Source organism: Drosophila subobscura, chromosome J (assembly GCF_008121235.1).
Source record: "Drosophila subobscura isolate 14011-0131.10 chromosome J, UCBerk_Dsub_1.0, whole genome shotgun sequence".
NCBI classification, from domain to species: Eukaryota; Metazoa; Arthropoda; class Insecta; order Diptera; family Drosophilidae; genus Drosophila; species Drosophila subobscura.
The window spans coordinates 7,438,634-7,466,356 of record NC_048532.1 but is presented as its reverse complement, the minus strand read 5'-3'; the positions used below and the strand labels follow the sequence as shown (position 1 = coordinate 7,466,356).

The following is a 27,723-nucleotide window of genomic DNA, read 5'->3' as shown; positions in this document are numbered from 1 at the left end:
TGCACGAAGCTCATTAAATATTTAAGACCTTACAACCAGTGATTGTATTTGGCAATTTATAAACTTGTTAATTGACTAAGAAGTTCATTACAAGAATTGCGCCACACAGACAAAATAATGAAAACATCATGGGTAGACTGAAAGAGAGCTTCCAAATTAAAGATACATTTAAAAATAAAACCACAAAATGCATTAATGTTATTAGGAGACTATGTATTATATTTTGGTATGTTCACATATATATATTTTGTGCCGAAATTTGTCTATACATCGATTGAAAATTGTATCTGGTACATAAACTTTGTTTCAATAAAATACACTAAACATCAGATCAGATCAGATCGCTTATAAATTAATATGCAATGTTGTTAAAAAGTTTTGATTTCGTTAAAAATACGCAGGTAGATGTAGTTTTTTAAATTTCCATCGATATAAAAATATTATCCGTTGATTTCAGTGCGTAAGATTCTTAAGCACATCCATTTATATATTTTACAATAATCGTTTCAATTTGTTAAGACACGCCGTGGCGACCAAGTACCCCTATTCAGTATTTTATTTGCTTGTGAATTTGTTGTAAGCTGTAAATGTTGAGGGTTAGCCACAAAAAACAGCCACAGACAGATCTAAAGTTTGGTCGTACAGAAAAGCTAAAGAGAATCTCTGGAGAGAGACTAGAGCCGGAAAACATGGAATTTCTTAGATTTTAGGGCTTTGTTTTAAAAGATTTAGCAGCTCAAAATTCACAAAGTTTACCTTACTAATTCTCCGACCTATTTAAGGGTCTCCCCCGCAAGAGTTGAGTAATTATATTTATCTGTTTAATACTGCAAATACTCTGAACAAACACAGCAACTACATAAATGCTCCAGGAAAAGATAAAGTAATCCGTGGAGACCCAGCTTACACTTGCCATTCTCTTCCTTCTCACTATTCCACATTATTCTCTGCCATTGAAGAATACTTTCAGCAAGTCTGAACTTGAGTTTTGTAATCTCTTAAACGATGATCGAATGAATGTTTGTGGGGCATATGAATACGAGTGTGAGGCACAATTTGGAAACAAAAATAAATAAATAACACAGAAACTAGCGGACTTTAGTTAAATTTGTATATATAATATATAAATGTTGGAATGTACAATCACTTCGAGTATGTGTGTGTGTGTTTTTGTGTGTGTAAGTATTATTGTGTTCAAAAGAAGACAAAAACGTGTAAAGTTAGTATTGCTTGATTCCTAGGCCAGATTGTCGGTAAGCATGCAGTGTGTCCGTCCTTTTATTCCTATTCCCATTTTCATCCATTTCTCGGCACTGAGCCCAGGCGATGCCAATCGCACAGCTCCTGCCGCAGATCGTGCTTGGACAGATCCAGCTCGAAGCCGCCAAGCAGTTCGTTTTCCTGCAGCGTATCGTGGGTCCAGATAGTGACCTGCAGTCGTCGCTCCTGAATAATATTGAGTGGCATGCGGTACTCCAGCTGCATAATGGATAGACAAAGGGTTTAATATAAGCAGAATTCATGAGACAGCCTTAACTCACCGTTTCCATGAAACTGGGAACACAGGTCTTGCGCACAACTTTGGTCTTGCGTTTGGTCTCCTTTTTGGGGTCCGGTTTTAGGTAGCATTTCACATAAGTGTTGGGCTCCTGACCGCCCTGTAGCATGGGCAGCCCTTTGGCGTGGTGTATCTGAAATATAAGAGTCTATAGAAGAGTCTATGCCGAAAGGGGTTTACTTACCATCACAGTAAGTACGCCGCGACTATATTGCAGCGATAGTCTGATTTGACCAATCTCATTGGGGTTATCACGCGACGGCTTTCGCTTGTCCTCTGCAAATATAATTAAAATAAATATCGAAGTATAAATCCTTCGATGTGCCAACTAACCCTTCATCTTGGGCATCTCCAGCTTGGCCTCCTGCTGATCGCGCAACAGCGGATGGAAGAAGGTGTACACCAGATCGGAGTGTGCAATTTCCTCGGCCGCATCGAACAGCGATTTCAGAAAGTTCTGTATCAGCGGCAGACGTTTCTCAGCCACAGACTTGATATTGGAGCGGCCCACATGCACGCCAGCTGGCAGACTGCAAAAGACAAACAAATTAAAGATGGAATTGTAATAAAAATACAAAACAAATGTTGAGGAACTAAAGCAAAAGCCACAACAGCAATCATTCTACTCCTAATTAATTACCAAACATTTCAAAAAGCATTACAAGCTTCGCTAAGGTGTACACGGATCGTGCTGACAAATCAAAATAAATACATATAAACGAGTAGATTGCCGATGGCTTATCAGTGAGTGGCGGTAGTACGAGTGGTTACACCGCTAATAGCCTGATAAATCGGTGACTGAGGCAAAACTGATTTCACTGCTGTGTCGTGTCGCTACCAGCCAGAGAGCACACCCGCTCAAAGTTAACAAAAAGAGAGAGAGAGAGTCGGGTTGGCGCTTGATATCGGCCCGAATCGCGCGAACCGATAAGCAACATTCGCAGCGACAGCAGCGGCGGGCAACGTCAGCGCTCAATCAGTTAACGAGCGAGCGGGCGCTCGTACGAACGGCACACCAAAACCACCACCAACAAAAAACACAAAAACTGAAGAGCTGGAGCCCACGATAGCCGTCCGCTGTCGCTGCTGGGTCGTTCGATTAGCGACGTGGTGAGCTTATGTACATATGTAAGCGTTATTTATGTACAGAAACAGAGACAGAAATTCGTGCAAAATTCGTGAGATCTGCTAAAATGCCAGCAGCCACAGAGACAGCGTAAGAGACAAAAGCCATGGCTCAGCTCGAGAATGTGGGCCAAGGTAAGTTCTATGCCAAAATCTAATCGGATAACTGATTCCATAAGTTCCATCCTGTTACAGGTCAGCATGCCGTTATCGGGCCACTGCTCGCCTCCGCCATGCTGCTTGTGGGCCTGCTCTTCGCGCTGCTCGGCATTAAGCTGTGGGGCTTTCGGCGTCGCCTGACCTTCGATCGCAGCGGCGGCTCAACCAGATCATCAGGGACACAGCCACAACAGCCGCCGCCACGATATGCAGCCCAGGAGTCACAGGTAAGCACCGAGAGCGGCAAAAGGTTACCCTCACGATAGCAGCAGTAACAGAACTCCCGCTGATAAGGCAAAAGCAAATAAGCGGCGACATTCATTCATTTGCAGGTGTAAACGCGAGGTACAGAGATGGGCGCGTGAGGGGCATGCAAATCGAGTCAACTTTCACTCAATCGAGTCGATAGAACCGTTGGCTTCATTATTTCAGGCACTCGCATTGGTATGCCTCTGCAAATGAGGCATAAAAGTGAATCAAAAGTGAAGGGAGAATAAATTCTCAGTTTTAAAAGGTTTCCAAAGAGGTTTCTAAAGAGGTTTTCTGTTTTATAGAAACATTTCCAAACACAAGTCTGGCCTGTGGGCATGTGTAATTGCAGTACCCCAACAGCTGAGTCCACAGCTGAGCTGCAGCTACACAAATACATTCCCCTGCCAATGCAATGCTCCAAAAACTAATAAAATTCAATTGCAGGTAAACGGCACAGACAATGCAGTCCACGGTGTGTTCCGGCAGCGCAATCTCGAGGAATTCGAAAGCTCATGGCCTTCAACGACTGCCTCAGCGGGTAAAGACTGCGACTCTATTGGTTTTCACCCCAACTAACTGCCATTCCATTCTTCCGCAGGCAACAGCTACCTGACGGGCAGTGTGCCAAACCTTCGCATGTACTCCCCAGCTCCAGTCACGCCCCAGGAGCGCAGCTTGGGAGCGGCCAGCGAGGTGTCGCATCGAGCACCACCACAAGCGCAGCGCCGTCACCGCAGGGAGGTGATCAGCGCCCACTCTGATAGCTATGCAGCGCCACCCACTCGCACGCCACCGCCTCCACCCACTCGCATGCCTCCCGCTCCACCCACACAGACGCTGCCAGCTGCCAGCGAAGGGTTGCCAGCGAGAGATCTTTCAGTCGCTGTGGTTCCTGAGCCGCCCAGCGAACTGGGAATGCCCAACTTTGATCACTTTGCGGAAAAGTACGCACTCATAAGCGTGCAGCCAACGCCAGAAGCCGCCAAGACAACGCAGCTGAGGAGCAAGGACAGTGGGCGTTATGTCAAGTTCGATCCCGTCGATGATGTGCCAGAGCTGCTGACACCCGACGATGACCCAGGCGGCAACTCCTCTCTCTCTGTGACGGCTGTGGTGCATCGCGGTGCTCCATCCAACGATGAGCAGGAGTCAGAAGTGGCTTCCAGTAGTCAGGGAGCCGGGGAACAGTCCGCGGACTCGGCTTTCGTTGTGGCAGTCTTAGCCGGCAGTCCGGAGGCCACAACGCCACCCCAGGCACCGCTTTCACGTAATCTTTTCGACGATTTGGAGCTGCCGAATGGCGAACAGGATCCGGAGTTTGTGCGCATTCGTTCCTCGTTTGTGATGAACGAGGCAGACATCTTGGACTTGGATCCACGGCAGCTGCCTGCGGCTGGCAGTCCGCCTGGCTTTGGCAAGAGCATCGACGAGGACTGGGAGAACTGGGAGAACCTCGACGCTGTCGCTGCAATGCCCGAGCCCAACTGGGCGCTGCATCCCAGCGCCCTGGAGCAAGTGCCGCCAGTGGAGACCACACTCAGCGAAGCCACTCTTGAGCTGGACAACGTGGAGCAGCTGCCACCAGTGGAGACTACTCTGAGTGAAGCAACTCTGTCGCTGAACAACGTCGAGCAGGTGGAGGGACTATTCCATGAGCTAGAGCTAATGGAGCCAGCTACGGAAAGGCAGCCAGAATCCCCACCAGCGCTGCCACCGCCCTACGACCCTGGCACACTCCTTCTGCCTGACTACGAGTCCCTCATGCAGCTGGAGAGCACGCGGGGCAGCCAAACCCTGCCCAAATACAATGAAGTCGTGAGCCACGATCGATTTGTGAGCAGCATAGAGGATTTGTATGCCGAACTGGAACCGAATGGAGCTTCAGGGACGAACGTTGCTGCAGCGCCAACAAATGGAATTGACAATTTCGAGGATCTGTGCCAGGAATTGGCTGTGGAGGAGGCACCACGAGCAGTTCCCCAGCCTGCTCCGCGCTCCACCAAAACCAGCACATTGAATGTACGTGGCGATGCGGCTCCCTTGGCTTGCTACCAACCCGAAGAGCTGCCCGGCTCCAGTTCCAGCGAGGGCGAGACACCGAAGCCGGCACAGCGCAATCCACGTGCGCTCAAGGTACGCTTCGATGTGGACAACTTGCAGTACTACCAGTCCGCCGAATTGGTTACATCCTCGAGTGCAGAGTCTGAGGAGGATAATCCTCCACCTCCGCCACCTCGACCCACGCTGCGCTCAACCATATTCGAACCGGAGTCTGGGCAGAGCACTGTGCCCAGCCTGTTCGGTGCTCAGGTAACGCAGAGCGACAGCAGCGACGACGATGACGCCTTCAGCCGTGCCATCAGCCAGCATCGCACCATGACAGCAGCACTACGCACAATGCACAACGATACGGATGCCTAGGATCCCCGATCTCTAGCTGCCCGTCTATTTCCTTAGCAAATACAGTATTTTTATGTGTAAATGATTGCCTGCTGGCCCTGGCTCTAGCTCTGGCTCTGGCTATGATCCAATTACGAGTACGAGTACGATTATGTACAATACATTTCAAAGATAAGTTGCCATATAATGTTGACTCCACGAGTATATTATAATAATAATAATAAACAATATAGCAGGAAAGCCTTGGAAGATAACAACGAAACAAAAGAGCGTCTCTAGGGCACTAACAAAATAAGCAAATGTTTTGAAGCGGAATCGGAATCAATTTCTCAATGTCTAGATAAACAGTCTGATAGATGAATGTCTGTTATTCGATAAAGCTACAAAACATATACAAAATATACACAAGATATGGAGGCCCAAGCCCGAGACACAGTCAAAGGAATTTTTACCATGGAATATATAGTTTCCTGTTGCTAGGAGATTTCTTCTTCTGTAACAAGAAAATGCCTGAGAATGCCTGAGAATGCAAAAAACCAAAATACATGTCGTGTGCATGACTAGGAACATGCAGAAAGCGTGCCCGCAGCTGGTATCAGGCAGAAACAGTTCATAACAGTGAAACTAATCAATTGTTTTAACTATAACATGATCTAAGATATCCCCAAAAAGGCAAAAACTCCAAATACATGTCGTGTGCATGACTAGGAACCTGTAAGAAGCGTGCCCACAGCTGGCATAACGCAGACATGGGCAATAACAGAGAAACTAAACAAGATGATTAACACTAACATGATCTAAGATATTCCTAAACTTCGTTTTACTCTGGCAAAACACCCAGCGATCTGTTCTGAGGATCATTCACTCACCTGTGAAGTTTGACCAGTGGAAAGTGCATGCACAGCTTCTGATGGAACTCGGTGAACTCGCGATAGGAGCGGAACAAGTGAGTGGGATCCGGCTGTCCGTGTCGCGTCACTTGCAGTATGTACATGTAAAACTTCTCCATGCTGTAGTGCTTCTGGAAACGCACCACCTTGACAATCTTCAAGCGACCATCCTGCTGCATGCTGTCAAACGATAAACAAACAAACGATAAATACAAATAAGTAAATTCCAGGAGGCCGACTCACGTATATTTGCGTGGCACAAAGGAGAGCAGCTCTCCGGTGCCCTCGTCGGCCGTGAAGCGCATCTGGGCGAGATTGTGCAGAAAGAAATTGAACTGCGTGAACCAGCTCTTCAGCGAGGACTGAATCATCTTGGCGAAGGTGGCCGCCGCCTCCGGATTCGATTGTGTAGGCAGCAGGGCGCGCCGCACATAGGTAACAGCATTGGAGTTCACGCCCGGCATGCCGGCGGTGGCCATGTGGGCCAGCGTGTGCAGCAGCAGATCCGCATTCTTGCGCACAATGTTAAAAGCGCGACAGCAGAGATCCACGAAGTAGTGGAAATCAGTGGAGGGTTTGTCCCCACCATTTATCACGTACGCCATGTCCGAGGTGAGCACAAAGGGCGTACGATCTCTGCAGCAGAAATGTTCACGGATTAGAATCAATAAATTAAAGCAAATGCGACCATCCTTTACCTCTTGAAGTTGCCAAACATTTGTGCATCGCCGAGGAATTTGCCAAAGTCAATGTGAAACAGATGGCCCGAAGTTTTCAGCATAATGTTGTCGTTGTGCCTGTCACAGATGCCCAGCACATAGGTGGCCACGCTGTACCCCGCGCAGGACAGCGTGAAATTGCGCACAGCACTTTGATACTCCAGCGGACTGGGATTCTGCTTGCCCAGCCATTCGGCTATGGGTCGATCCTTAAACGAACCCGTCAGGCCGCACTCCACTTGGATTTTGCGCAATGTTTCGGCCTCGGAGACGAGCTCGATCATGCCGCTCTTGTAGCCCGTTGGCACACAGTTGAAGGTGACCATTTTCAGATCGAGTCGCTCGGCCAGCCACATTTTGTTCATGATGCGAATCAGCTGTATGGTGAGCTGATCCTGCTGCAAATCATCGCCACACTAAAGGAGAAAGCAAAGAGTCAGTAATCGAGGGATTTATGGCACTCCTCAGTCTGTTTTGTACCTTAAAAATGGCTGGCAATGACTCGGCATCGGGTCCCACGAATGTAATCTTGAGCGGCAGTGTGTTGGAGTTGAAGTAGCTGCAGTTGCGCACACTGACGCCCGTCACCTCCAGCTCGGGGCCCAGCGGCAGACAGGTGGGCTTCTCCAGCAGATCCTGATGCACCTCGTCCATACCAGCAGCCAGACTCTTCTGGCGCATCGACTCTTTGGACTCCTTCACAGACTCCGCTATTGTTGTTAGTTTCTAAAGAGGTTAAAGCAATGATAAGTAAATGGGGGGAACTGGGAGCTAGGGTACACCCACCTGACACATGCGATGCTGGTACATAAAACGCTGCAGCATTTTCTCGCCACAAATGGCCATGAGGGCGCGCAGCATCATCTTGCTGCGGCGATAGTAGCGCGCCTGTGTTATCTGGCACTCGTCATACTCCTGATCCACCATGGCCGCCCCAATGGAGTTGTGTGGATCGTCCGGCAGACTGTGCACCAGCAGCCAGTACATGTGATGGGCGAAACGCGGCGACTCCAGGCACTTGGCCAGCAGGAAACGTGCCATGGCCGAGCCCTCGTAGGTGTCGTGCTTCAGGGACTGCACCAGCTGCGGCAGAAAGTCCACCAGCTGATCGTTCGGCATTTTCGAGATCCATTCGACGGCCTTCTCGCGCACCTTGGCATCCGGATAGCGTGGCAGCAGCAGCTCGAGCGCCTGCAGCGGCGACAGCGGCGACCAAGAGTGCAGCAGGGCGTGCAAATCAATGAGGTTCGCATAGTCCCAGCTGTGCGCCGCATGCAGGACCTTGGGCAGGGCATTGGGATAGTTCTGCAGATACAAACGCTTCTCCCAGAACACTTCGCGTCGGTCGGTGGCTCCGGTATAGCCCAGCTCAGCGGTGTCTAAAAGTTCCTCCTGCAGGTTAGCATCCAACGAGGCAAAGTCGTAGCTGTGGGTGGAGGCAAGACTGTGTTTAGCAGACTGTGTGGCCGAGCTAACTCGATGACTCACTGTGGTGCAGGTTTGGGCACTTCCTGGTGCTCTGGGAACTCGATGCGTCCGCCATAGGGCGGCACCTCGATGCTCAGCACAGGACAAAAGTCGGGATGTGGATGACAGCCGCGTGCTGGTGCGGGACCGAGCATTTTGTCCGTGGTTGGTGGCCAAACGGACAGCAGATAGGGGCCGCAAATCATTGCCCGCTTGAAGTCGAACAACTGAATGGAACACCAACCCAGCTCGGTGGTCACCTGCCGCCGCTCGCCATTGGGCTCCGAGTTGGGCTCATTCTCGTTGGCCGCCTGCTTGCCATAGAGGACAAACGTGAGGCGTGCCTCGCGCGGCAGCGTGCATATGGGATGCTGTTCGAAGGTCAGCCAGGCGCTAAAGTTGAGACGCGGAAACAGCCCGCCGCTGGTGTCATTCGAGCAGCTCAGAACGTTCGGTTTCGACAGCAAACGCGTTCCGTAGACCAGCTGCACGCACAGCGAGTAATCCTCGTACTTCCAGTTGGGTGGCGGCCTGTGCAGACAGTTGATGCTCACCACAATGGGCTTGGACACGCACGAAATGGGAATGGGTGCTGCAATACAGAATTTAGATTCAGTTTAGAGGTAAAAGCAGGAGAGGGGTTCACTCACTTGTGGCATAATCCAGCGACTTGACAGAGAACGCCACACGAAAGACATTCGCATAGAGCTCGACCAGCTCCTGCACAGCATCGCGCAGACTGTTGCACTTGACTTTGATCTGTTCGAGCAGCGAACGCGGCCGCATTGTGACCTGCGCATAGTCGCCGTAGTCGCTGACAATCTCCGGATTGCTGGCCCCCGAACCTGCCGCATACTTGGTCTGGGCCTCCTCGCAAACACGCTTCAAATCGGCCACACAACGCGCTATTTCCAGCGTGTCGATGGATCCGAGCAGCGCGCAAATGGCCTTCACCGCCTGCACCACGCCCGAGCAGCTGACAACGCTACGGCCAGAGGCTGGCGCGGGAGAGTCAGCGGCCGACTCCAGCTTATCAATCTCCATTTCGAGCGTCTCGATGAGTATCATCATGTTGTCGTAGGTGACAATGGGCACCACCTCGTTGGGAAATAGTTGCTCTGGCTGCAGGTCCGTATCGTTCACATCGTCCCGCTCGGAACGCGCGATGGCCTGCATGTTGGAGGCCGTGCTCAGGCAGAGACCCAGATGGACATCCTTCTCCAGCTGAAAGCTATTGTGAACACTCTCCAGTTGGCTCAGCCTCGAGGTGGGTGCCAGCCACTCCAGCAGACCAATGGGCTGAAACAGAACAGATTACAGATCAGATCAGAGTAGAAGGCAGAGCCATAGATTGCCTGCCACTCACCTTGACGACATAGTCGGTCACGCTGCCCTTCACCTGACCCTCCAGCGAGGCCAGCGCCTGGGCCACAACCTGCGCCACCACAGAGTCAACTGCAAAGCGGGAGTAAAAATGATGAGCAAGAAGAGAAGATCACTTCAGCAGGAGAACTTACTGTCGCAGGTAAACGTAACCGGTGTGCCATAGCCCTTGATCTGCTCCCCGAGTGCCGAATTGGACAGCGCATGCTGCTGCAGTGTGTTGAGTGCGGGGTGCACAATCACCTTGATGCTGGTGTCCATCATGTAGTGATAGTTGAACTCTGCCGCCACCACATGCCCCACATTGGTGGGCGCATCGTCGTGTGGGTAGCGCGAACGCAGCTGCTTCACCATGTGATAGAACTCCAGCAGCTCGGGATCGTCCGTGCGCTGGTCGCTGATCAGCTCGTAGAGCCGCGTGCATGTTTTCCGTCGATCGAGCACCACGCGGGCTGGGATGCTGGATGTGTAGCTGTCTGTCAGGGTCGTGGGCTGATAGTGTGGCGGCTTGGTCGCTGCCTGGACCTGGGCCGACTCGTACAGCTGCTGGTTGCGCGGCGGCAGTGGCGGAGGCGGCGACACACTGCCCGATCCATTTTCGGACAGACGCAGACGCTCCTCCACGGGTGGCTCCACCTGACACGCCGACGAGGTCGAGGGCGAGGGCTGTTGCAGATAATCTTGCCGCCAGCCAATGAGGCTAACATTCGGACTGGCTGTGGCGGCGCTCTTGTCCCACCTGTTGACCGCCTCGTACATGGGATCCGAGTACTGGGTGCCGCCATCGCCGCTGTACAGGAAGTCGAATGGATCGTACTCCGCATAGTAGGAGGTGCTGTCCGAGGCACTGTCGTTTCCTGCAAGTAGCGAATGCATGATCAGTCGCGAGTCCAAATCCAAATCCCAATCCGATCGCACGCAGTTATGCAAATGGCACTGAGGCCGGCCTACACACGGTCAGTGTCCGCGAGAGTTGTCTGGGCACATTGTGTAGCCAAAAATAAAGTCGTCGTCCCCCCCAGAAAAGACACGCGAGTGGAGAGAACTAACGTGCAGCACTCGCAGCGATCGGAGAACAGTTCGCAAATCTACGCTAACAAATCCCACATTGGCCGCGCCATCGCTTCTCATCGCTTCCCATCGCCTCTAATAGCTAATTGTGATTGCTGTCATACTGCTGCCTGTTGTGGGGGTCGCCCACGCCACGTCTAGCCCCTGACTATAGTGGAGGTTCCATGTTCGAGAAGCACAACTTGGGGTGAGAGCTCCTGAATAATCAGGAAACTCAAGTGAATGTGAATGTCAAGACATTTTTTGTGCTCAACCCCTAGTTCTTTCGATCGAATGTTCACTGTATCTTTGTGGTATAATCGCATACGTATTATATGTAGATATTTGTGTATATTTTTGTGCTCCCCCCATAGCTCATTCGTTCGTGTTCGTCCCAAATGTTTTCCATCATCTGTTTCATGTCCCACAAAAGGGCAAACTCAAAAATATATTTTTTAAAGGGGTGCCACAAATTCTGCTTCAAACTTATAATTTGTTTCCGCAAACGATAATGGGTGTGGAGTGTGTGCAACTTAAGATACATTTATTTAACAAGTGAGAATATTCCCCATTGGCAGATCAATTCAAAGAAAATGATAAAATATTCAAAAATAATTCTCACAATGGGAAAAGTTTCTAAAGAATTTTGTGGCTTTTTTCTAAGCTTTTTTGTTGGATTTTTATATGTTGTTGTGACCTTACTTGATAGATTTTGAAGAGATTAATTGAAAGTAAAGTTTTCTAAGACATTTTAAGTTCTAGTGTGAAATTTCTGTATAATCTTTGCAGTGAGTTTTACTTTTGCTTTAAAGTTTTGCTTCTATCTGTTCTTTTCTTCCGGTGGATAAAGAACTCAGATCCATTTCCCTTCAATTTTGGTGTTAAAAGTGTCATAAGACGTTGGATACTTTGGATTAGGATTATGGATTAGGAGCTAGTGACAGCAAAAGTGTTTAAAGGAAGTTGCCCGAAAACCAGCTGTTAAAATGTTAGAAAATCTCCACCCGAAATCCAATCGCTCTCAAATGTTAAATATAATAATAAATACATACATAAATAGTTGCTCAACGGACAGACTACAGAAATTGAGCTAATTACCGAAGTGACATAAATGTTAAGTAATTGAAAGTTATAGAATTTGTGCTAGTGGAAAACGAGGGGCATTGATAGCAAGGCAAGGCGGCAGGAAGGATGTTTAATAAAACAACAAGAGACTGGAATTTGTTCAAGGAATTATTTATTTGTTTTGTCTGACATAAATGGATACACGAATAGAACTAAACATATGTTATGTATGTATTTATATTGGTATTTATATATTAATGTATAAATGACATCACAATCTGTTCATTTCGTAATACATTTCAAAAGGAAAACATAAAAAGGAAGCGACTTCAGAAGAACTACATAAATATATAGATTCTTCCACATTTAGAAGACTTCTTTCAATACTTTGGTCTTAAATTTTGAAAAAATAAATTTTTGATCGTTTGTGGATCATATTTGGGGGTACCTTCCGCTGTGTGTGTGATGATGTGTGTGTGGTGTGGATGGCACAAGGCACAAAGTCAGCCTTTTGGTTTAAAAATAAGTTTCATAAAGTGTAGTGTGTATAAGTAAGTAGGTGGTTCTAAGTGCGTGCTGCCTAAGACACGAATATGTTGGATTCCGTAACCAAAACCGAACCGCACCCGTACCGCACCGAAACCAGTTAGATGGTGTTGTACTTGTTGTGGATTGTGTAAAGTAGTTTTGCGGATAAGTAGTGTAGTAGTAGGTAGGACTTTCAATTAAAATTGGGTTACTTTTGCGACACTGCTGCAATACAGAGAGAGAGAAAGAGAGAAAACAAAACAGAAAACATTCAGTTTAATTCGTATCCAAGTTGGAGCAACCAACGCACACTTGCTACAAAAACGATCTCGAGCTACAAAGGAGAGGGATTGGGTTTGGATTTTGCTATTGTTCGAACACCGTAGATGCCTTTTACCCCACTTTAAACTAGAAATAACTATCTGGGGAGCTGCAAAATCTTAGTCTACGAGTTGTTCAGTCTCAGTAGTCTCTTGTAGGGTTAGCAATTACCAGGAGATTGGGTGGATTATGTGTCAGGTTGGGCTTACCAGTGTTCTCATTTAGCAGCGGATCGAATGCCTCCAGTACACTCACACGTGAGCTGCAACAGCAAAAGAGAGGGTCACAGGTTAGCAAAACATTCCAAAAGGATAAAACTAGACGTTGATACATACTAGTCCTCTTGGTTGAGGTCTATCAAATCGTTACCAGTGCGTTTGGGTGGCTGCTGTGGACCATTGGAGCTGCCGCTGAGGTTGTTGCTGCTGCTGGCGCCCAAAGGCACTTGACGTCGTGGCTTCACGCCATTGGCCTCGACAGTGACAGGACTACTGGACGGATGGTGGCTGCTAATGCTGGCTGCTCCTGGTACTGGCGTAGACTGCGGACGCCCCAAATCCATGTGGGTGCTCGCTCCCGGGTACACAGGCCCAAAACCGAAGCCATGCGTCTGTGGATACTGCGGCGGCATAAAGGCAGCCGAGCCAGGCACAATGGGAGCCGTGTAGGGCGCTACCACTGCTCCGGGGTAGTAGAGGTAAGCGGTGGGCACCGCCTGCACCGGCTGCACGGCCACCTGGTTGGGCATGCTGTAGAGCCGCTGCAGCTCCTCGTTGCTCAGTGGCCGCTGTTGTGCCTGAGACGCGTTCTGATACGGCACCAGCTGCATGCCGCCAGCTGTGCCCACGATTCCATACGGCGGCGGTTGGGCCTGAGCCTGATGCTGCGGCGGCAGCGGCTGGTGATGCGGATAGCCATATTGCGGGGGCACTGCAGCAGCTGCCTGTCCCACTGGCACCAGCGCCTGCGAGTGCGGATTTGGTGGCTGCATCCGCTGCAGATCCTCGATCAGCCTCTCGAAGGTGGTGCCGCTCTCCGGCTGCTTGCTGGTGGGACTAGCAAAGCAGATGAGGTCGCTGTCGGACACCTGGGCCGGCGGAGTGCGTGAACGTTCCACATTGCTGGCCGCAGCTGTCGTCCTGTGCACCTCCGAGTGTCGGCGCTGGTTGACGCTCTGACTACGCTGCTGGGCATAGTAATCCCGCGCAGCTACGGCGCTGGGTACACCCGAATGGTAGCCGTACTTCTTATTACGCCTGTAGTCGTCGAGGGCCTGCTGCTCCAAGCTCAGTGCTGTCGCCTTGGCCAAGTCATCCTGGAATTGTTTGTCATAGTCGGTTTGGCCCTGGTTTGACATATTATCCCCACAGCAGCAGCGTCACTCGTCCCGCGAAGTTCTCGTTCACGTCCAAATCTGGAAAACACACAAAGGAGCTGTGAGCTACTGGGAATTTTGTTTTTCTTTAAATTTCTACTTGGCTTGTCCAAAAATGCTACACTCTCTGCTTTGCCGAACTTTACCGACTGTCGTGTGCTTTGTTTCTCTTATCTGCCATTCTGCGTGTTGGCGCGATAACGAAATCGGTAGATAAAAGTGATTATGGCCTGTAAAGGTGCAGGCAGGTCGTTATGTGTGTCGCTGTCACTATACTCTGCAAAGTGAAAAGGTTAGGGAACAGTGCCATTGGAGGTGGTGTGAATAGGCCATATGTATGAGGAACAGGTGTACCGACTGGCCGGGAAAAGGGCAGGTGTCTATCGGGTATAGACAAAAGGTAACGATAGGAAACGATAGTGGTAGGGAGAATGATTCACTTGAACCAGTCGAAGAAACTTCATTTAACAAATTGATTGCAAGTTTTGATAAACTTAGACGCAATTGATTAAAAACAAACAATTTCATTTTGCTAGTAAATTGATTAGAGGAACAGATGTTCGAATTGGCCTAAGGTTAAGTGCCGAAAGATGGAGCTATGGCAACTGGCAACTGGAGTATGAACTATCAGCTATCATGGCGAAATGTACAAACAAAATATTACGAAATAGTTCTATTTCTTTAGGAAGTACATATGAATATGATAAGCACAAATGTATGTGCTCGTTTATAGAACAAATTTGAGCTACATTTGTTGTTCTTTTTGCGATTACCATTCATCAGAAGTGGTTGAGCAGATCAAAGGGAAGTATGTACATACATATGTACGCATGCAATCGTAATTCATGACCACAATCATAAATTGTGTGAATGAATGCCGCGAGTGGGTAGCCATTCCCCCAGAGAGAGATTACATATGCATATGTGCTGTGCAGTAACAAGACTTCTCCTCATTCACACAATATTCGCACAGCGGGTGTTACAATTATTTTACTGGCTTCCTATTGCGTTTGTTTACCAACTCCAACTATTTAAAGGCACTACAACAATTCACTTTTGCCCCAGTTTATTTCTTAAAGTATCCCGATCTTTTTTGACCCACTGTACGCGAGACGGGGCAACAGCTGTTCAGCATAAACACAGATGCTGAACGTATTCACACGCACACACCCATACACACATATTTGTTGAATGCGAAACGCGAAGGAGCAGAAGATAAGAGAAAACAGCAACCGGCAAGAGACGCAAAAAGAAAACCTTCAGTTACGGCAAAGGTTAAGGTGGTAAATCAATAGGAGCACGCACACACAAATGCAAAATGGCAGTCAAATGAATTGATTGCAAATAAATTGGGCTGCTTCTTTTTTTTTGATGAGCGGCAAAATGTAGAGCAATAGTTTCGCGAATTATAAACTAGTTGACGAAATACAAGCACATGCAATACACACACACACGCCAATGTACATAGCTAAGGGAGTAAAAGAGACGGAGGAAGAACGAATATGATAATGGAGTGTCATTAATGTATGCAGATACACATGCCATACATAAGTATTAACATTTGCACACACATTTATTAGGCACTCTTCTTCATTTATGCTTATTCGCCTTGTTCGTCAGACGCCACTGCCACTTACTTGATTTTTAAGGTGTCACCTCCGATCTTTTCGGCTGTTATTTCACTTATTCCGCACAATGTATATGTATAGCCGCCTTCTTAGGAAGTTTCATGTACAGAGGAGAAATTGTGGTGCTTCTCTTGTTATTTTAATGGTTTATTTCATTGCTTAACGTCTATGCTGACGCTGAATTATTGAGGTGAAGTTGTCTCCCACACACCTACTTACTAAATACAAAACGAATACGAAAGGCGTACACACACGGACACACAAGACGAGACGATGACAAAAAAACGGAATGAGCATACAAAACGTAAGCGTAATACACGAAAATACTGATCAACTTGCACTTTGTTTAGACGTTATGTTTAGGCACTACACGTATGAGTTACATTATTATTAAATTACATAAAAACAATCATTTGTTATTGCCTCGCGCGGGGCAGAAACACACAAAAATAACACGGAAAAACACAAAACGGAATGCAACAAGCTAACAACCGCAAATACAGCGATACTTATCGATAGAAGGCTAACGATGTGTCTACCATGTAAAGGCAATATATATTGCAGTTGCTGCCGGTTGAAATCGATTTATATTTCAAAAGTATTATTTTAATAAACAGCATAATTATTATTATTTTGAAATTATTATTAATTACATTAGGTTTTGTTTATGATTTAGTCTTGTTCATCCACTGGCATGGATCACGGAGCGAATCCGTGATTAAATTTCGATAACAAGGCTTCCAGTTCCGGATCCGTCAGCTTGCCATTATTATCTATGGATAATCCAGCCACCTTGGAATCGTCATCGAGGCCACCTGCCAGACCATAACCGACGTCTTCGGTAGAGCCCGACACATTGTACATGCGGCGATAGGAGGCTTTAATGTTGTCATCCAACATGCGGTCGACAATGTCGCTCTGTGCCTCGCCCGGTTCCATTTGGAGCAGCATTTCGGCATTGCTGAGCGGCATGGGGGGCAGATGAAGATCCATGTTGGTCGCATTCTTCGACTTTCGGTCAATGCGAAGTGCCAACTCTGCGCTCTCCGAGCCCATCTTGCAGAGGGCGCATCTGCTGCGCAGGATCTGCTTCTTCAGGTTGTGCATCGCAATGCGATCCTGGGCGAGGAGCATACGCTCCTGGGACAACTGCGCCTCCTTCTCGCTTAGATCGTGATGCCGCTTGCCCAGCAGCTGCAACTTTGCCTGCAGCAGTTGGTCCGCCTCGCGTGCCTTTTGCTCCGCCATCTGGGATCGACTGGTGGCCATCCGATACGCACCGGTGGACTGCGCCAACTCATCCTCCTTCAGGTTTAGATCGTTCTCCCTGTCGGCCAGCTGGCGCTTGCGTGCCTCCACCTCGCGTTGCAGCTTGTGGCAGCGATCCCGCTCCTGGTCCGCACGCCTGATGGCCTCTCGGGCCACCTTAAGCTGAGCCTCCAGCTCGAGACGATCCTGGTCGAAGCTGCCGCCGTGCTCCTGCAGCTTGTGCCTCAGCTCCAGCTGCTGCCGCTCCACGGCCAGTTGGCTGCGCTCCTGCTGCAGCTCCAGCTGCAGGCGCTCCGTGTCCGCCAGCTGGATGGCCTTCAGCTCCTCGACTCGCTTCTCGTCGCGCTCCATTTGCTCTCTGTGGAACTGCTTCTCGCGCTCGAGGGCCTTGCGCTCGGCGTCCAGGCTGGCCATGCGCTGTCGCAGCTGCCAGTTCTCCTCCGCCGAGTCCTTGGAGAGGCGGCCCAGCTGCAGCTCCAGCGTGCTCACCAACTCCATGAGTCGCCGCTGCTCCTCGTCGGCCGTTTCCTCGTTCATCTTGAGGCGGCGCTCCTGGTCGGCCAAGCGACGTTCGCGCGCCTCCAGCAGTCGCTCCCTGTCCTGGCTGTTGCTCATGCCGTCGCGAAGCTCCTGCAGGTTGCTCGAGGCAAGGCGCAGCGTTTCCAGGTAGTTGCCATGATCCTGCACCGCCGACAGCTCCACCAGCTTGGCCTGCCGTATGCCCTCGAGGTCCATTTCGTGCGAGTTGCGCAGCTTGCGCACCTCATCCTCGTGATCCTGGCGCAGCGTGGACAGCTGCTCCACGTAGTCGGCCTTCTGTTGCTCCAGCTTGTCGACAAAATGCTGCCGCAAGTCGCTGTTCTCCGTCTTCAGTCGCTCCTCCACGGCGGCCAAGTGCTCCTCCAGCACCTTGAGCTGCTTTCTGCAACCAAAGGGAACCATTGGAGCGCTTACAGGGTATCATTTGGCTACTTACTTGTAGGTGGATTCAATCATTCCGATTTCCTGCTCGTAGTTGACCTTCATGTTGGCCACCAGCTCCTCCAGGCGCAGCTTCTCCAGCAGATTTCGCTTGGCTTCGGTCTCCAGCTGCAGCTGTTGCATCAGTTCTTGCTCCTGGTGTTCCTTGTGCTCCTCCGTGCTGGCCGTCTCCTGCTGCAAGTTCAGCGATGGTCCTTGGACAGGCGGCAGCCCCTCCAGCGGCTGGACATGCACGGGCTGAGCCATCATCAGTTGGATGTGCATGCTGATGCGCTCCTGCTGCCCCTTGATATGCTCCTCCATCTGCTGCTGGCGCTGCAGTTGCTGTTGAATGAGCGCCTGGAACTTGCGATCCTGCGCCTCCTGTCGCCGCTGCATCTCCAGCAGCGAGCGCTCCTGGCTCTTCATTTGCGCTGCGATGACCAGCTGGCCCTCCTGCTGCTGCAGCGCATTCAACTTGGAGCCCGTCTCCAGGTTCAGGCTGTTCAGCAAGAGGATGCTCTGTGTGGCCGGATTGACAGCAGCTACTGGGGCCAGAGGCTGCTCTGAGGACAGATACTGCTCCGGTTCGTCGGGCTCAGGCATTCGCAGGATGTCTGCAGTTTGCTTGGGAGCCACCGCTGCTGCATCAGCAGTTGCAGGCGCAACCTCCTTGGCAGGCAGCTGTTGCTGCTGCTGCTGCTGCTGCTGCTGCTGCTGCTGTGGTGTGGAGGGTCGCTCCTGTTCCACGGATGCTGCAGCCGCTTCCAGGCCCAGCCAGTCCGCTGTTGTGCCCCGCTTCTTGGACACCGGCGTCGACATGCCCGAAACTGTGGCATTCGTGTCCCTGCCAAAGAGCCCCAGGGGATCCGCATTAATTGTGGCAGATTGCGCGGAGCTCCGCCGTCCCGTGGAGGTTTTGGGGCGCGCCTGCGAGTTTTCCGTGGTGGTGTCCGTCGACTGGCGGGATATTGATGGCTTCGCTGTGGCTGGACGCTTTGCGGCATCGCCGCCGCTCAGTATCTCATCGAAGATGTTCTTTTTGGGCTCAGCGACGCCCAGCAGGTCATCAAACAGACTCTTCTTCGCGCCGCCACTTTTGGGGCGCTTGGGATCAAAGCCCAAGTCATCATCGCCCGCATCGTCGTCGAGGGAGAGGGAAGGCTTTTGTTTGACGATGCGCGGAGTGCTCGTGGCAGTGGGTTTGCCCTTGGCTCCATACGTGGCTGGGCTTTGTACGTCCGCCTCCGTTTCCTCCTGTATGCCAAAGAGATCTTCCAGTTTTCCTTTGGCTTTGGCGATTTTCGGCGTTTTCTTGTGGCCAACACCAGCTGGTGTCTCAAAGAAGTTGTCGTTGTCCAAGCTATTATCGCTAAGCAGATCCGCCAATGGGTCGTCGTTGAAATTCATTATTAATTAATTGTTATTCCCTCTCAATTCAATTATTTCTGACAAAAAACTACGAAAATCAAAAGCAAAACGGTTGCCTAGAAACGCATCTGACGATAATTATCGCACACAAATATCGATATTTGCCAGCACCAACAAATGCACATCACCAACAACAGCGCATTTTGTTATTGTTGGATTTCCCTCTCTTCGTTTTGGCTTTAATTTAAGAAACGACAATCAAAAATGAGTAATATATACATCCAGGAGCCGCCCACATCGGGCAAGGTTCTGCTGAAGACCACAGTTGGCGACATCGACATCGAGCTGTGGGCCAGAGAGTGTCCGAAGGCATGCCGCAACTTCGTGCAACTTTGCCTGGAGGGCTACTACAACAATACCGTCTTCCATCGCATGGTAAAAGGATTCATAGTGCAGGGCGGCGATCCCAATGGCGATGGCACTGGCGGCGAGTCCATTTACGGACAGCCGTTCAAGGACGAGTTTCATTCGAGACTGCGGTACACGCGCCGCGGCCTGGTGGGCATGGCCAATTCGGGCAAAGATGACAACGCCTCGCAGTTCTTTTTCACGTTTGCCGAGACTCCGGAGCTGCAGAGCAAGAACACACTCTTCGGCAAGGTCACGGGCGACACAATCTACAACATGCTGAAGCTGGAGGATGGCATTGTGGACCACCAGGAGCGGCCCATGCACGCCCATCGCATTATGTCCACCGAGGTGCTCACCAATCCCTTTGACGACATTGTGCCGCGCGCCATTGCCAAAGCAGAGAAGAGCAAAAAAGTCAAGAAACAACGACAGGGCGTCAAGTGAGTGTGCAGCAGCTCCTTTTCCGTTTATTTTCATTTAAAATTTTGTCATTTTACTGCAGAAACTTTGGCTTGCTTTCGTTTGGTGAAGAGGCAGAGGGCGACGAGGTGGAGACCAATGTGTTCGTTAAGCAGAATGCCGGAAAAGCCAAATCGCTGCACGATGTCGCAGATGATCCAAAGCTAAGCAAGGAACCGATTCAAGTGCCCAAACAGGAGCGGGCTGATAGCGAGGAGCCCTTGCCGAATGACAATGACGAGGATGAGAATGACAAGGCCAAGTCTTCCACTGGCAACTACTCCGAACTCATCAAAAATAAGCTCTCCAAGACATCGGCTGCACGTACCCAAAAGACTACGAAGCCTGTCGTTGTAGAGAGTGACCCGGGAGGAGGAGGATGTGCTAATGACTCGAGAGCAAGAACAAAGACTTAAAATATCCAAGGAAAAGTAAGACTCATCAAGATCTTGCTTTGTTTACTCTTTAATTACCTCCGAATTAACCTTTGCAGAACCAAGATTCGCGAAGAAATCGCTTCGCTGAAGAAGCAATACCAAATGGACAAAATCAGCAAGGATAAGCTGGCCAATGGCCCGGAGAAGACTGTAAAGGAGTCGAACATTAAGGGCGGCAGCGAAAATCATTACATCAACGACTTTATAGAGTCCAAGGAGATATACACTGCCAAGGGAAAGCTGCAACCCAAGGGGCAGTCCAGGTGGGTTCAGTTCTAGCTTTGTTTCTGCCAGCGTTTTCATTCTTTCTTCACTCTTTATCAGGGAGGAATTCACACTGCAGCTGTTGGCCAAATTCCGCAACAAAGTGGCTGGCTTGAAGCACAAAGATGGCTCTGAGGACGGTGATGCGGATGCGGTTGAGGAGCAGCCAAAGAGCTTGGACAACGGAACAGTGGAGAAGGAAATTGTGGGAGACGACTGGCTGGCGCACACCTTAAATTTCAACAGCACAGTACCCGTGCTGGCCAAGGATGCAAACAGCAAGGGCGACGATTGGTACGATGCCTACGATCCGCGTAATCCCCTCAACAAGCGCAAACGAGGCGCCAACACCGGTTCTTCCAGTAAATCAAATTCCAATAAAAAGAAATAAATTAAATTCCATCTTCGACTGTTTGAAAAGTTTCGGTAAACCATTTTAATGTTTTTTTATCGATACTACCGTATCGATACATATTTAATATCGTTATCGCCTGTTGGCCGCAGCAGCTGAAACGAAACAGAAAAAAACGTATTCAAGGTGAAGTAATTGGCTTAAAAAATAACAGGTAATTAATCAATTGTTGCAAAACTACGTTCGATCCATTGCTAATATAGCAATAAGAAAGCCACGCTTCGAGCCAGTCTCAAGAGTGTTAGATATTGGACTTTTCCCCAAGGGTTTGCTTCAGGATGAAATTATTGATTTTATTCGTCATTTGTTTTTCCGTCGTCGCCCCAGTGACTGCTTCCACTTTAGGCTAGAGTGCGTGGAGAGGGAGAGGCAAGGCTGCCTTAGTCACACGAGAGCACAAAAAGACACACAACAGCTGCGGTTATGAGTGCCAAGAGCAGGCGCCCTGGCACCGCCAGCAGCCAGACACCGAACGAGTGCGTCCAGGTGGTTGTGCGATGTCGGCCGATGAGCAATCGCGAACGCACCGAGGGCTCCCCGGAAGTGGTCAATGTCTATCCGAACAGGGGCGTGGTGGAGCTGCAGAATGTGGTGGACGCCAACAAGGAGCAGCGAAAGGTCTTCACCTACGACGCCGCCTACGATGCCAGCGCCTCGCAGACAACACTCTACCACGAGGTGGTCTTTCCCCTGGTTAGCTCCGTGCTGGAGGGCTTCAATGGCTGCATATTCGCCTATGGCCAGACGGGCACCGGCAAGACCTTCACCATGGAGGGAGTGCGCGGCAACGACGACCTCATGGGCATCATTCCACGCACCTTTGAGCAGATCTGGCTGCACATCAATCGCACGGAGAACTTTCAGTTTCTGGTGGATGTCTCCTACCTCGAAATCTACATGGAGGAGCTGCGCGATCTGCTGAAGCCCAACTCGAAGCATCTGGAGGTGCGGGAACGCGGCTCCGGCGTCTATGTGCCCAATCTGCATGCCATCAACTGCAAGAGCGTCGACGACATGATCCGTGTCATGAAGGTGGGCAACAAGAATCGCACCGTGGGATTCACCAACATGAACGAGCACAGTTCGCGGTGAGTAATTCGACATTTTGGGAGTGTTGCGGAAGTAATTTTAAATCTTTTCCCTCTGCTGCACAGCTCACATGCCATTTTCATGATCAAGATCGAGATGTGCGACACGGAGACGAACACCATTAAGGTGGGCAAGCTGAATCTGATCGATTTGGCTGGCAGCGAGCGACAGTCGAAGACGGGCGCATCCGCCGAACGGCTGAAGGAGGCGAGCAAAATCAATCTGGCGCTCTCCTCGCTGGGCAACGTGATCTCCGCGCTGGCCGAGAGCTCGCCCCATGTGCCGTACCGCGACTCGAAGCTGACGCGTCTGCTGCAGGACTCGCTGGGCGGCAACTCAAAGACGATTATGATTGCCAACATTGGGCCGTCGAACTACAACTACAATGAGACGCTGACCACGCTGCGGTATGCCTCGCGGGCCAAGTCCATACAGAACCAGCCGATCAAGAACGAGGATCCGCAGGATGCCAAGCTGAAGGAGTACCAGGAGGAGATCGAGCGGCTGAAGCGTCTGATTGCGCCGCAGCAGCAGCAGCGCAGCGAGAAGCAGGGCACCATCAAGAAGCAGCGCGTCAAGAAGCCCAAAAAGGAACCCCAATCACAGGAACTCACGGGCAGTGCCCTGCAGGCATCCACCGCCGAACTGCAGGCGGATGAGGACAGGGACAGCGATGGCGACGGGGCGGAGTCCGAGTCGGACAAGGAAAACGAGGCCGAGGTGGCCAAGTCCAACGAAGAGCTGGAGCGGGAGCGCGTCGAGAACGCCAAGCTGGCGGCAAAACTTGCCGAGCTGGAGGGACAGCTGGTGCGCGGCGGCAAGAACCTGCTGGACACGTACAGCGAGCGCCAGATCGAGCTGGAGAAGAAGCTGGTGGAGATTGCGGAGCGCAAGAAGCGAGAGATCGAGATCCAGCAGCAGCTGGAGCTGCAGGAGGAGACCACCCTGGAAATTCGAGAGCGCAACGTCTCGCTGGAGCAGGAAGTGGAGCTGAAGAAGCGCAAGCTGTCCAAGTGCTATGCCAAGTACCTGGCCCTGCAGCAGGAGCTCAACGACTGCAAGCACGACCACAACCAGGATCTGCGTGAGCTGGAGATGGCCCAGAACGAGCTGGTCAAGGAGCTGAAGCGCCAGCTGCTCATCATTGACAACTTTGTGCCCATCGAGGTGAAGCAGCGCCTCTACACGCAGGCCAAGTACGACGAGGAGCAGGAGGAGTGGAAGTTTTCCTCCCTTCCCCTGCCACTGCCACCGTCCGCCGATGGCAGGCAAGGCAACAGGCGGCCCGTTTCCCATCCACAGCGTCGACGGCCCACCTCCGAGCATGCGCTGCAGGAGGCCAAGTCCAATGCGCCCAGCTCGCTGCGCTTCAAGAGCGAGAATATTGTGAGCTACGAGCTGGAGATGCCGTGCCGCACCACCCAGGAGTATCGCACGCCCAAGGTGTCCGCCTCGCTGCAGGCGGTGCTGGCCCAGGCCATGCAAACGGGCGGCGACGACATCGACATTGTGGACTCGCACACCAACTCGCTGCGCAGTCGGCTCGAGAACATCATCAACGCCAACTCCAGCTCCAATGGGGTATCGGGCTCTGGCGCTGGCTCACTGGCCGCCAGCACTGCCGGCAGTGTACCAATGCCCAATGGGCGCAACACAAAGTCCAGCCGTGGTCTGCCCAGTGCTGCGACAGCGCTCGACTCCAACCGACGTCCGCCCACGGGTCGCATTCCGGCCAAAAAGCCAGCTTCGGCCTACCCAAAGGCACGCGGCCTCGTCAACAAGTAATCCAGCCGTGGGGCGCCCCACACGACTCGAATCTAATCAATCTCATTCGCAAAAATCACACTAACCAAAGTATTCATAGTCACAGAATGCAATATTTACAACCGATTTACGCCTAGCCCAATCTGCAGCTGCAACTTCACATTTCCTGCAAGCGCTTTGCAAAAGTTTTCTTTTGGTTTCAAGCCTCCGCCACACGCCCCACAAGACGTGCAGCATCTGTTGTATTACAGTCAAGAGGTTCAACGCTTTCCTTATTGATTGATTTATTTGTTTTGTTATTATTTGTTACTGCATTATTTATACGGGGTGAGGGATTACCTCACGTATTTCGCTTTAGTTTGCGGCGTTTTCTTGGCGCCTGCATTTACTGGCCGCATGGCCGGTCATTATTCATTTATCCATTTATCGTGCAATCTACGCTTAAGTTCAACTGCAACAGTTTATCGTTTACTTAGTAAAGGATCCTTAGTTAATCTTACGAACCAAATAAAGCCACACCATAAACACTGAGGCGTTCAAGCTTTCCCTCAGTGGAAATCTTTAATATTTATTTAATTCTTTAGATAAATGCAATGCAATTCCTTTCGTTTAAATGCAATAAGCCCATCCAAGATGCTTTTGTTCTACTGGATCACCTTGAGCGAGCGACCGACCTCTATGAAGGCGCCAATGGCCTGATCGATTTCAGCCTCTGTGTGGGCAGCGGAGATTTGCACGCGTATCCGTGCCTTGCCCTGCGGCACCACCGGGTAGCTGAAGCCAATCACATAAATGCCACGAGCTGCAAATGGAAAGTGGAAGAATAAGCAAGGAGAACGGACCTGGACTTTGTTCAACTTACTGAGCATCTCATCGGCAAACTTCGATGCGAGTCGAGCATCGCCCAGCATCACGGGACAAATGGGATGATTCTCGCCGGCTATGGTGAAGCCAGCCTTGGTCATGGCTGTCCGGAAGCGCTGCGTGTTGCTCTGCACGCGCTGCGTCAGTTCGCTGGAGGCCAGCAGCATGTCCATGACCTTCAGCCCCACAGCCACGACAGCAGGCGGCAGAGTGTTGGAGAACAGATACGGTCGAGACTTTTGGCGCAAAAAGGAGATGAGTTCCGTGGGGCCAGTGGTGTAGCCACCCGAGGCGCCTCCCAGAGCCTTGCCCAGCGTGGAGTTGATGATGTCCACCTCGCCCATGACATTGTCGTACTCCTCGGTGCCGCGTCCGGTGGCGCCAAAGAAGCCCGTGGCATGGCACTCGTCCACAAAGACCAACGCGTCGTACTTCTTGGCCAGCTCGACAATGCGTGCCAGCGGCGCTATATTTCCATCCATCGAGAAGACGCCATCGGTGGCAATCAACTTGAGGCGTCCGTCGCTCTCGCGCAGCTGCCGCTCCAGGTCGGCCAGGTCGCGGTGCTTGTAGCGCTGCTTCTTGGCCTTGCACAGGCGAATGCCGTCAATGATCGATGCGTGGTTCAGTTCATCCGAGAACACAGCGTCCTCCGGCGTGAGTATGGCCTCGAAAATGCCGGCATTGGCGTCGAAGCACGAGGCATAGAGAATGGTGTCCTCACGCCCGTGGAACTGGGCAATCTTTTGCTCCAGCTGCTTGTGAATGTCCTGAGTGCCGCAGATAAAACGAACCGAGCTCAGGCCGGCTCCGTATTTCTCCAGCAGCGTGCGGCTATACTCCACGATCTCTGGGTTGTTCTGCCAACAAAATAGAAGTCTTAGAAGGGGGGAATAATATTTCAATCAGCAAAGAACTTACCGCCAGTCCCAGATAATTGTTGGCGCAGAAGTTTAGTATACGCTTCTCGCTGCCCTGCACCGTGATCTGGGTGCTCTGCGACGATGTGATGATGCGCTCAGCCTTGAAGGTGCCCGCCTCCTTGATGCCAGCCAGCTGGGTGCCAAGTATTTCGCGCAGTTGTGTCTGTGCTGCGGCGCTATAGTGACGTCCGCCTGCTGTGCAGAATGGGGAAGAAATATTAATATCTGTATTTATCAGGGATTGGGGATCAATCTATCTAATGCCAATAAGAATTTGTCTCTTTTTAAACCAGTTCTGCGTATTCTGGTTAGCTTCCACAATTACTTAGAGAAATCGCATGTAATCAGCACTTTCATGTAGAATAAATAAATAGGTTTCTCGACCTATGGGAAACCAATTTGATTGAAAGTCTAATCTTAATATTACAACCAAAAATGTTCGATTAGAGCACTAGTACATACATATTTATGTACATATGTTTTGCAAATTGCACTACAACTATATTTTGCTTAAGCTCAAACACAATTTATGATCATAAAACCTATAGCTAACCGTGCATATATTTGCATATATATATTGCATATATTATATATTGAAAACTTACCTCCCTGAAGAGAAATATTTTCGAGAAAGTTGACATAACGTCGCTTTTCTTTAGCTTATTTTTCTGTGCGAAAACGTTGTCTTTTTATAGAGGAGACTGGCTGGCTGGTGTCCAGATCCGTACGGCGTCTGGCACTTTACTGAGCGACGAGGCACACAGCAACAGCCACAGCCCCAATAACAAAACCAGCCCAGCCCCTTGCCCGTGTTTGGGGGCTCGCACTGCAGCAGCCTAGCAGCTGATTTTTGTTGTCAATGTATTTATAAATAGCTGAATATGTACAACCAATCACACATGTTTTGTGTGCGTATGTAGCGGCCTGACTTCACTGTAATTCAATTGATTTAATTTACGCTCAACATGGTTGTCATGGCGTTGGTTCTGTGTATTCACTTATGTTGAATGAATGAATCAAACATGGTGCAAATTATTGTCAAGGTCAAACCCTATTAGGCTTTGCTTTCCTCTGAATTGAAACTAAATTCCCAAATCAAAGTATGTGCACTCAATACGAGCGCTGATAATGATTTTATCAACTTTGGTTTGGTGGAGCTTTGTGTATGATATTTCCCTGAAATGTTTAAGGGAAAAAATTGAAAAAAATGAAAAACAGTAAAGCTGGAAACATTTAAAAAATAAATAATAGGTTGACTTGTAAGTCAGGTTCTACCGAGATTTGAACTCGGATCGCTGGATTCAAAGTCCAGAGTGCTAACCATTACACCATAGAACCGATAGATTTTCGAAGACCCAATTAGCGAATGGAAATATGATAGATGGAATCTTCGAGATTAAATTCGGAAATGTATTACTTATTTACAAAGAGCGCTTGAAGCTAATATTGTCCACAGATATGAATAGATTCCAAAGCCACCTGTAACCCTGTGTTTATAGGAATCTTTGACTGGGACACAAACTAGTGCTGCATAGCGATAACAGGCGCAAGGCGTACTCATATAACAATACTTCATATTG

General features: G+C 50.1%; 6 protein-coding genes and 1 non-coding gene across 10 annotated transcripts; 3 read left to right on the top strand and 4 right to left on the bottom strand.

The window, feature by feature from the left end:
- Nucleotides 1-341: 341 nt before the first annotated feature.
- Nucleotides 342-16,325, bottom strand: LOC117895033 (phosphatidylinositol 4-phosphate 3-kinase C2 domain-containing subunit alpha). 4 transcript variants are annotated; one of them, XM_034802404.1, is made up of 16 exons: nucleotides 15,930-16,321; nucleotides 13,253-14,331; nucleotides 13,127-13,179; nucleotides 10,088-10,810; nucleotides 9,937-10,025; nucleotides 9,221-9,869; nucleotides 8,592-9,162; nucleotides 7,890-8,529; nucleotides 7,584-7,829; nucleotides 7,083-7,519; nucleotides 6,628-7,020; nucleotides 6,364-6,564; nucleotides 1,892-2,088; nucleotides 1,743-1,834; nucleotides 1,542-1,691; nucleotides 342-1,479 (listed from the first exon to the last, which is right to left on the bottom strand). In XM_034802404.1, the coding sequence occupies exons 2-16, from the start codon at nucleotides 14,272-14,274 to the stop codon at nucleotides 1,297-1,299; spliced, it is 5,646 nt and encodes a 1,881-aa protein (XP_034658295.1). In that variant the 5' UTR covers nucleotides 14,275-14,331; nucleotides 15,930-16,321; the 3' UTR covers nucleotides 342-1,296. The 4 variants fall into 4 exon arrangements, with proteins under 4 accessions (XP_034658295.1, XP_034658296.1, XP_034658298.1 ...); XM_034802405.1 differs by lacking the exon at nucleotides 15,930-16,321 and adding an exon at nucleotides 14,393-14,515; XM_034802407.1 differs by lacking the exons at nucleotides 342-1,479; nucleotides 1,542-1,691; nucleotides 1,743-1,834; ... (8 more) ...; nucleotides 9,937-10,025; nucleotides 10,088-10,810 and adding an exon at nucleotides 12,258-12,818 and having other exon boundaries at nucleotides 15,930-16,325.
- On the top strand, nucleotides 2,424-5,701 carry LOC117895037. Its single transcript, XM_034802411.1, has 4 exons — nucleotides 2,424-2,818; nucleotides 2,879-3,069; nucleotides 3,539-3,632; nucleotides 3,693-5,701. The coding sequence occupies exons 1-4, from the start codon at nucleotides 2,791-2,793 to the stop codon at nucleotides 5,513-5,515; spliced, it is 2,136 nt and encodes a 711-aa protein (XP_034658302.1). The 5' UTR covers nucleotides 2,424-2,790; the 3' UTR covers nucleotides 5,516-5,701.
- LOC117895035 (trichohyalin) lies at nucleotides 16,084-19,661 on the bottom strand. The gene is made up of 2 exons (XM_034802408.1): nucleotides 18,166-19,661; nucleotides 16,084-18,111 (listed from the first exon to the last, which is right to left on the bottom strand). The coding sequence occupies exons 1-2, from the start codon at nucleotides 19,557-19,559 to the stop codon at nucleotides 16,620-16,622; spliced, it is 2,886 nt and encodes a 961-aa protein (XP_034658299.1). The 5' UTR covers nucleotides 19,560-19,661; the 3' UTR covers nucleotides 16,084-16,619.
- A 53-nt stretch (nucleotides 19,662-19,714) lies between these two features.
- On the top strand, nucleotides 19,715-21,517 carry LOC117895038 (spliceosome-associated protein CWC27 homolog). The gene is given in 5 exon segments (XM_034802412.1): nucleotides 19,715-20,371; nucleotides 20,434-20,754; nucleotides 20,756-20,821; nucleotides 20,884-21,090; nucleotides 21,152-21,517. Coding segments are annotated over 5 exon segments (1,512 nt in total). The 5' UTR covers nucleotides 19,715-19,784; the 3' UTR covers nucleotides 21,483-21,517.
- A 39-nt stretch (nucleotides 21,518-21,556) lies between these two features.
- On the top strand, nucleotides 21,557-24,887 carry LOC117895036 (kinesin-like protein Klp68D). The gene is made up of 3 exons (XM_034802410.1): nucleotides 21,557-21,657; nucleotides 21,831-22,591; nucleotides 22,658-24,887. Exons 2-3 carry the CDS (start codon nucleotides 21,927-21,929, stop codon nucleotides 24,375-24,377), a joined length of 2,385 nt encoding a protein of 794 aa, XP_034658301.1. The 5' UTR covers nucleotides 21,557-21,657; nucleotides 21,831-21,926; the 3' UTR covers nucleotides 24,378-24,887.
- A 49-nt stretch (nucleotides 24,888-24,936) lies between these two features.
- LOC117893364 (2-amino-3-ketobutyrate coenzyme A ligase, mitochondrial) lies at nucleotides 24,937-27,467 on the bottom strand. The gene is made up of 4 exons (XM_034799955.1): nucleotides 27,419-27,467; nucleotides 26,142-26,338; nucleotides 25,219-26,080; nucleotides 24,937-25,158 (listed from the first exon to the last, which is right to left on the bottom strand). Exons 1-4 carry the CDS (start codon nucleotides 27,465-27,467, stop codon nucleotides 25,001-25,003), a joined length of 1,266 nt encoding a protein of 421 aa, XP_034655846.1. The 3' UTR covers nucleotides 24,937-25,000.
- On the bottom strand, nucleotides 27,410-27,481 carry Trnaq-uug. Its single transcript has one exon. It is a non-coding gene; the product is annotated as a tRNA-Gln (tRNA).
- Between the last annotated feature and the right edge of the window lie 242 nt (nucleotides 27,482-27,723).